Source organism: Suricata suricatta, chromosome 8, assembly GCF_006229205.1.
Source record: "Suricata suricatta isolate VVHF042 chromosome 8, meerkat_22Aug2017_6uvM2_HiC, whole genome shotgun sequence".
Classification (NCBI taxonomy): Eukaryota; Metazoa; Chordata; class Mammalia; order Carnivora; family Herpestidae; genus Suricata; species Suricata suricatta.
In genome coordinates, this window is record NC_043707.1 from 38,098,421 (window position 1) to 38,107,119 (window position 8,699).

At 56.8% G+C, this 8,699-nt stretch overlaps 1 protein-coding gene across 1 annotated transcript in view; it reads right to left on the reverse strand.

The window, feature by feature from the left end:
* Positions 1–6,355, reverse strand: part of FAM20C (FAM20C golgi associated secretory pathway kinase) — a 63,313-nt gene extending 56,958 nt beyond the window's left edge. Inside the window, exon 1 of the mRNA XM_029945771.1 lies at positions 6,201–6,355. Coding sequence (XP_029801631.1) covers positions 6,201–6,355 — 155 coding nt within the window. The remainder of the gene's footprint in view (positions 1–6,200) is intronic.
* Positions 6,356–8,699: the final 2,344 nt, after the last annotated feature.

Below are 8,699 nucleotides of genomic sequence, written 5' to 3' on the forward strand. Positions count from 1 at the left end.
GGGCTGTGGCGATGCCCTGTGGCCGTGGGCACCCGAGCAGGTGCAGCGGGCACAGCCTGCAGGTCTGGCCTTGAGTAGGTGTCCCCAGACACCGCCGACTGAGGTTCACTGCCTGCTCTGTTTTCCTGCCCCCTGTGTCAGTGCAGCAAGTGCAGCTGCTGGTTGTCTCTGTACCTGGGCACAGCCCCCCACCCTGTACCTGGGCACAGCCCTGAGGCACAGCCCTGAGGCAGGCCGGTCTCCACAGGGATTGGCCGCCACCCCCCAACCCGTGTGTCCTGAACTGAGGTCTTTATCCTCCCTCCTCCCTCCTGCCTTCTCGGCCCCATGGCCATCTGCGTGGACCCACCTGGCCAACCTGTTTGCTTTATCAGAAGACAAAATCAGTTCTTGTTTGTTGAGCTCCTCCAATTCAGGCCTGTGTCCAGTGGTTAAGACCAAAGAGCCCATTCTCTCCTGTCATTCCCCTGGGTCCCTGCTGGACAGGTGCTTGTCTCCTGGGACTCCTGTAACTGTGGCTCAGATCTGCTGTCTGGCCTCTTGGCGCTGTGGGATTTGAAAAGATTTCTTAGTCCAGGGAAATCACAGCGTTTGGTCTAAAGAGGAATGTCTTAAACACACCAAAATTCAGCTTCAGCTCCTTGTCCAAAGGCTTCAAGGAGAGCTTGGCCCCCACAGAGGGGTCAGCTCCCAGAGCCCACACTGTGTTGCTAAGATAAGGCATGGAGAATTAGCCGGGGCAAGTGAGGAAGGGCGTCCACAGGATGAGTGATCTAGAAGCCTGGAGGCAGAGGGACTGGGGTAGAAACAGGGATGGGAACAGGTAGGCATGTGGGTTCCAGAAACTTCTCGAAGGGATCCCACCAGGCACCAAGCCTGGTCCCTGGCCTGGAGGACAGCCAGGCATCAAAGTAGCACCTTCTCTTGGAGCACTTTTGTCACCTGGGCCTCAGGGTCAGCGCTCCAGGGACCCCTGCTGGTGCCCTGCCCTGAACCTCCCAGACTGCCCTCCCCACCCCACAGCCAGGTGACATCTCTCCCATCCCTCCGAGCAGAGCCTGTTCCAGACCGCTATCCCCCAGATGGGATGTGACCATGGTCCACACCAGTGCCCTTAAGACAATCTGTATTTTCTCAGTGGAGTCAGGGAGGGGGCCCTGGACTGGCTGGGGGACATTGAGTACCCTTTCAAATGCCCCTGGCCATAGTCCTCAGGGGACCCAAGGAAGTGCTCGGACTGCCTTTGACCCTCTCTGGAAGATGTGGCCTCCTCCACTGGTCTGTCTCCACCTTCAGTGGGCCCCAGGCCCTCCCTGGGGAAAGCAGGTGCAGAGACTTGGATATTCTCAGAGGCTTCAACACTTTGGGCTTAAGGACAGGAAAATGAGAAGTGGAGACGCGGGGGCCAAAGGCGGAAGCTCATTGGATGCCAGCAGTGACTCGGCGGCAGTGCTGACGCCTGTGGGTCCTTGGGTTCCAGGTTCCCCTGGGCTGCCCATACACTTCACAGCAGCCGAGCTTGGGGGAACCCCAGGAGTTTTGGGGGTGGCCTTCCCAACACAAGCTGCCCAGGGACCTAGAATTCCTCTACCCTGACTCTGGCCTTGGGCTTGGCAACAGGCCAGCACTGCTGGACAGCAGAGGCCCAGGTGGGACCTGGGAGTGTGCATTCCTGACGTCCTGGGAGGTGGCCGCGGGGGGCCACGCAGCCTGGAGGGCCCTGGCCTTGGGACTCTGATGTTGCATCACCACCAAGGAGACCCCGGAGGGAGAGGAGCAATCCTGCACAGTGGCCTGGGGCCAGACCCGCTGAACCAGGGACAGAGTCAGTGTTTGGAATCTGGTTATGTTAGTTTAATCACTTATGGACCAAAATCACTGAATGTAGAAGGATCCAACCGTCCATTCCTCCTTCCACACTCTGTCCCCAAGCTCTACCACCCCTCATGGTTTCTGTAGATGAACCGGGTGGTGAGATGCAGTCCAGTGTTGTGGACACGGCCTGGCCCAGCTTCAGGCAGGACGCCTGTGAAGGTGGCCACTCAGGTGGCCGGTGCTTGGACATCCAAGATCAAATCACCACCCCCCGTATTTGATGTCTGATGAGGACTGGCTTCCTGGTCACCACACCGTCATCTTCACTCCCTGTCCTCACCTGGCCGAAAGGACAGAGAGCCCTCTGGGCTCTCTTACTTTTCTTACTTTTTCTTTTCTTTCTTTCTTTCTTTTTTTTTTTTTTTAACATTTCTTTATTTTTGAGGGAAAGAGAGAGAGAGAGAGAAAGAGAGAGAGGCAGAGTGTGAGTGGGTGAGGGGCAGACAGAGAGGGAGACATAGAATTCGAAGCAGTCTCCAGGCTCCGAGCTGTCAGCTCAGAGCCCAACGCGGGGCTCGAACCCACAAACCATGAGATCATGACCTGAGCTGAAGTCTGACACTGAACTGACTGAGCCACTCAGGCACCACTCTGGGGTCTCTTCTTAAAAGGACACGAATCCTATCCCTGGAAGCCCCATCCGTGACCTAATCACCCCAAAGTACCCCCTCCCAACACCATCCCTTTGGGCCTCAGGTTTCAATAGAGGAATTGGAGGGGGAGAGGCGCACGAGAGCATTCAGTCCATAGCAGAAGCGGTGCAGGAAGTGCACTGATGTTTCAGCTCATCCCAGAGTCCAAATGCATCAGTAAAATAGAAGGGGGCTGACCCGTGCCTGGACCACCCACCGTCCTGCCCACCTGTCCTGTAAACAGCATGAAGGTGCCTGGATCAAAGGGGCACCAGCTGGGCTGACCCAGTATCAGAGGAATGGAGAGTCTGGGAGTGAAGTTGGAGGAATCGGGGGGGGGGGGGGGGGGGGGGGGGGGGGGGGGATCCCTGGAGGCGTCTCCCTAGGGAAAAGCGCCTTCTGCCAAGCCCAGGTGCTGGTCTCCCTGCCGTGACCCGACTCCCACTTGCTGCTGCAGGGTCGGTGCCCATGCCCTGTCCAGAGAGAGGACAGTCACTGGCACTTGCATCATCTGCAAACAACCCCAGCCATTTCTCTGTCCTGGTGAGGCTGTGGGTTAGTCTTGCTGGCCTCAAGGAGTCAGTGCCCAAAGCCCAGGATGCACCAGCCCTAATACAAGCTGCCTTGGTGAATTATTCCCAGTTCTGGAGATGGGCCATCTCTCTGGCCAGAGGAGCAATGCTGTTGGACTCTCCAGCCCTCGCCTCAGACCCCTGAGGCTTTTGTTCAAGCCCCCAGACAAGCAGTTTGGGTTTCTGCAGCAGAAGAGGGCCACGGCTCCCCATGATTAGGATTTGCAGTCACATGGTTACAAATACTTCTGCCTTTGTAGCAGGTGACAAAGAGACTGTGTGTGTCCTCATGAAACTTACTGCGAATGGATACTGAAATCTGAATTTCACATAATTTTCATGCATCACAAAATATTCTTCTTTAGTTTTTTCCCAACCACTGAAAAATATAGAAATCATTTTCAGTTCACTGACATGAAGGATGGAGGCTGAGCAGGGCCTTAGATCTGTGGCTCCCCCCTGGTCTTAGAGGATTCTTTCTAAGAGATCATTTGGTTGGCATATTTTAAACATAGAGTATTTTATAAAGTTTCCATTGATACACATTTAAAACAATTTTCTTAAACATTTATTTTATTTTGACAGACAGAGACAGAGCACGAGCAGGGGAGGGGCAGAGAGAAAGGAGACACAGAATCTGAAGCAGGTGCCAGGCTCTGAGCTGTCAGCACAGAGCCTGACATGGGGCCCAACCCACCAAGATCATGACCTGAGCCTAAATCGGACACCCAACCGACTGAGCCAGGTGCCCCTGATCCACATTTTTGAAGGACAGCTTGTTAATGTGGGACGGGATTCCCTTTTGCTTCCAGTGTGTGGATTCCCTGCTGGACTCCTGAGCCCTAAGCCCCACCCCAAGCAGCACGTGCCTGGGCCCATGGGCATCTGATCCCAGCCCAACAAACCACCAGAGGTGAAATGGGGACCCAGGATGCTTGAGGCCATGTCTGCTGGGCTGAGTGAAGAGAGCACAGGTGTAAACCAGGCATAGTGGTTGGGGTGGGGGTGTGGGCATGTACTGGACCAGGCATAGTGATGGGGTAGAGGGTGGACGTGGACTAGACCAGGCACAGTGGTCGGGGTGGGGGTGTGGACATGGACACATTCCTCTTGGGATGCAAATTTTAAAGACTGTCTGCTGAAAGCCTAAGAACTATGAGGTTGGTTTTTGACCATTAGAAACTGAGCCATCACGGGGTGCCTGGGTGGCTCAGTCAGCTGAGTGACTGACTTTGGCTTAGGTCGTGATCAGCAGATGGTCCATAGGTTCGAGCCCTACGTCAGGCTCTGTGCTGACAGCTTAGAGCCTGGAACCTGCTTTGGATTCTAGATTCTGTGTCTCCCTTGCTCTCTTCCCCTTCCCCACTCACATTCTATCTTCTCTCTCTCTCAAAACTGAATGTTAAAAAAACATTTTTTTTTTAGTTAAGGAACTTAGAACTCAAAAAGTCTGCATTTGCTGAAATTCATTTGGTGCTGAGAGCCAGGAGAGCAGGCAGCACAGCCAGAAACCTGCAAAGACCCTCACCAGGCTCTTGGGATCCACTGGCCCCGTGACCTGGAAGGCCGTCCACTCACCTTCCTGGCAAACTCCTACACATGCTTCAAGAGCCACTTCAAATCAAGTGTCTAGGCACCTATGAACCCTCCTGATCTTAGCTTGCGTCTCTCTCTTCCTTGGTCTCCCCTCCCTCCCTCCCTCCTCGCTCAGCCCGGCCCTGAGCAGGACACAGGCTGGGCACCTCCATCTTCCACAACCTGGGGTGCAGCCTGTATGCTGAGGGAGGGCCCTGGCTGAAGGCGGTGGGCCCTGCTGGCCAGAGGCTGAAGGAGGCCAGGCAGTGCGGACCTGGGAGTTATGTCTGCTGCATGCCTACTGTGTGCAATGCTAGGTGCCTTCTACTCTGTTGTGTCACAGGACAACTCACAGGGGGTACCCTCACCCCACTGGAGATGAGGACACTAAGGCTTGGGTGCAGCCTCACCCCAGAGCCCCTGTTTTTCCTAGCATGGCCATGCAGAGTGGGCAGGAGGGTAAGCCGAGACCCTCCATTGCTGAGGCCACATCCAGGGCCATGAGGGAGGCCAGTGGGGACCCTTCACTGCTGGCCTTCTTGGAGGGGAGGGGGCCCTAGCCTTGGAGGCTTCTCTGTTGGGATGGCGAGCAGCCACACAGGGGTCCATGCTGCGTCCGGCCTCCTGAACTTGAACTTGTGCATGCCTCTCTTCAGGGGCTCGTCGTGTCCGTCCTTGCTTCCACCTTAGGTCCACCTGTCTGTGGGCTGGGGCACAGGGTGGACCGTGATTAGCGGGAAGGGCTGTGGCATGGCACGTGGGCATATGAGGTTTTCTGAATCCTGGACAAGAAGGGACCCCAGACCCCAGCCCAACTCTAGGGGATGAAGCCTTGGTTTCCGGTGGGGGAGGAGCCACAAGCCCCACCACCACATCACGTGTCAGATGTGTCTTAAGGTGCTCAGAACTCGGTACCCGCCCAGAAGAGACCCAGCTGGTGTTGGCAGAGGGCCCCTGGGGCAGCCTGGGGCGATGCCCGGAGCCCTCGAGGAGCAGCGCCCTGAACATGGAGAGAAGGCTGTGAATGTGAGGCCCCGGTACGGGCAGCACATAGTGGGGTGTCTGTAAGCAAGGGACCCTGGGAGGGCAGAGGAGGAGGAGGGCGCTGGTGCAGTGGTGGTCAGGCCTCAGCCGAAAGGCTTGGCGGGAGCTCTGGGCCTGGGCCTGGACCATGCAGGGAGTGGCCCTCCCTGCATAGCTTGGGGGAGACACGAGATAGATGGCTGAGCCCGGCCCCTGCGTGCCGCTGGCTTTCACTCACAGTGTGCCTCAGATGTGTGGCTTGCGCCTCCTCTGTCCGGGTGTGGTCATGGGAGCAGTGGGCCAGCAAGGCTAGGCAAGCACAAAGCACGAAGCAGAGGCGTCTCTGCTGAGCTTGGGGTGCAGACGCCTAGTCCTTTCAGGGCCTCAGGCCCCTCTCTTCACTTCAACCACCTGCTTCTGGCCCAGGCAACTAGCACAGATTTTCTATTTTGGGCCTCAGTAGATGTCTTTCTTCCTTTTCTTTCCTGTGGAGCAGGGATGTGCTCAGAGAATGGCCCGGCACGAAAGTGTCAGGACCGGGCTGATAAGCTGAGCCGGTGGGTGCGTGGTGCCTGCTGGCACGTTGGCCCTGCTCTCCAGAACCCACTTGGTGTCCACATCCCGGTCCACCTTGAGTACCTCATGCTGCTTTTTAAAGCAAGATGCACGGGTCCCCATCACCCGTCTACACCACCAGACACTGTGTTAAAGCCAGGGCCTCTCCTTGTTGTCGTTTTCTGGCTGGCCAGAGGAAGCACTATGTATCCCAAGTTAGGAGCATCGATCCTTGTTCACCAGAGGACTGAGAGCCTGTCTACCAGGGCAGCAGGACATGCCAGCCAGGGACTGTGCCTCCCTGAGACTCACCGGCCAACCATCACCTATGGGGAGCCCGGTCGGGGGACTTAGGGTAGAGAGTGCAACTGAGTATCTTGCAGGCCCACACGTGCACCCACGGCCATGTGCCTCTCTGTAGACACGTGTCTGTGTCTGTGTGTGCACACACAACGTACATATGTGCACACAGGCACGCTCACACCTGCACACACAGTCCAATATGTGGTGCATGCGAGTGCACACATTTATGAACACTCAGGTGCATATGTGCTTTTGCACCTGTATGCGCACAGGTGTGCACACAAGTGAATATGGAATTACACACAAACTAGGGAAGCAGGGAGGCAGGGCCAGCCCTGCCAGTGTCCCCATGGCCACAGCGGACAGGTGCCGTCAGCTGGGGCTGGTCCAGAACCTGCCTTGGGGTAACCTGTAAAACACAGAGAGTCAAACACGCCCACCCCATCTCAGCACCACATACGTTCCCTCCAGGGCTCCTCCCCTGCTCCCTTGCATGGACCCGTCCTGGTCACGTCCACTTACCCTTCTGCACACACCGAGGCTTTCAAGAAAGCCCTTTGGTTTGTTTCCTGCTGAAACTCTCCTCGTCTCGGCACCCGAAGTGCAGAGCTACACCTGAGAGCCCTGAGGAGGGGCCTGGAGTTCAAAAAAGGACCTCCTGGTCTCTCTGGATCCACGTCCCATATGGGGGCAGCATTGTAGCTCAGTGCTGGGTGCCTTGGGTGATGGATGCCAACCTCTCTGAAGACCCTCTGGCCTTTCTCCATGGCTCCTGAGGGGTGGGGGCTCCTCTTGTCTGGGAGGGGTGGCTGCATGCATGACCAAGAATGGAAAGAGGCTGGAGTCCTGCCCCTACCAGGGAGGAGAAATGCCGAGGGCCCTTCCGGACGCAAACCTCTACTGCCTCTTTAAAAGATACGAGGCCCATAGCAGCCAGACGCTGGGTGCCGCCACTTCCCCGCCCCTGCCCTGCATGTCTTTTGTGTGGGACATGGGGGAGGACAGCCTAGGATACAGGGGAGGATGGCCTGGGACATGGGGGAGGACGGCCTGACACATAGCCTCCCAAGCGTGCTGGGGGACCCGAGCCTTCATGGTCCCTTTGCGGGGAGCTGAGTCAGTTCAGGGAATGGGAAGGTGAGGGGTTGCTCCTGGTACAGAGCCAGGTGTCTGGTGGGGCCTCACGGGCTTCTGGACAGCACAGGTGGCACGAGCACTCGGAGCACTCCCCCACCCCGTACTGCAGCCAGGGAGCACCCAAGACAGAGCAGACAAAGCTCCTGGGCCTGAAGCACCCTTCCCGCCTTCCAAAAAAAAGCAAAAGGCAGGCAGAAACTTTCTCTCTCTCTCTCTAGGCCAAGGATAAATTAGCTAAGGACACATGCAGCACGACTGTCATCCATCACCACGAGCCGAGGAGGACACTGGGAACCTGTCCGGACTCAAGGTCAGGAGCTTCTACTTTCCCTCATTATTTCTATTTTTAACAATTGCGTTGAGGCCTTTTGCAAAAATAGCAAGAGGTGAGAACATTTCAAGCACCAGCACGCCCCCTTTGTCAGAAAACCACAGGGATGCAGGATACCAGCCAGGATTTAGGCAGCGTGGGTTCGGGAGCTGAGATGGCCCCAGGGTCCCTCTAGCCCATCTGCTCACTGCACACGTGAGTAAACTGAGGCCAGTCAGGGCAGGCGTGTGCCTGAGGTTGGTCAGGGCATGAGCCCAGGTCCTGGGTGTCCCATGGGCAGGGGAGCAGCAGAAACCTGCCACCAAGGGTCCCCAGTGGCACAGAGCATGTCTCCTGAGCAGCCCTGAGACCTGGAACACTGCACTCCGGTCCCCATACTGTACAGGAAATGAGGACGAACTCCTTGGGGAGGCGGAATGAGGAAGGCCATCTTTAGCGCGCACACACATGCATGTTTACCTGTGTGTGACGTGCAGGCACGTGTATTCAAATGCACGTGAGCTTGGGGAGGGTGTACACAGGCTTGAGGATCAGGCTTCTCTGCAAAGATCAGGGGGCCCCAGCCCCTCTCAGAAGGTCCTGGAGCAGCTGCACTGAGGCAAGGAAGCCCAACCTCACCTGTGGGAGCATCAGGGCAGCGGGTCCCAGTCAGTTAGGCCCAGGGAGTCCGGAGAGGCGGACCTTCCCCTGGCACCT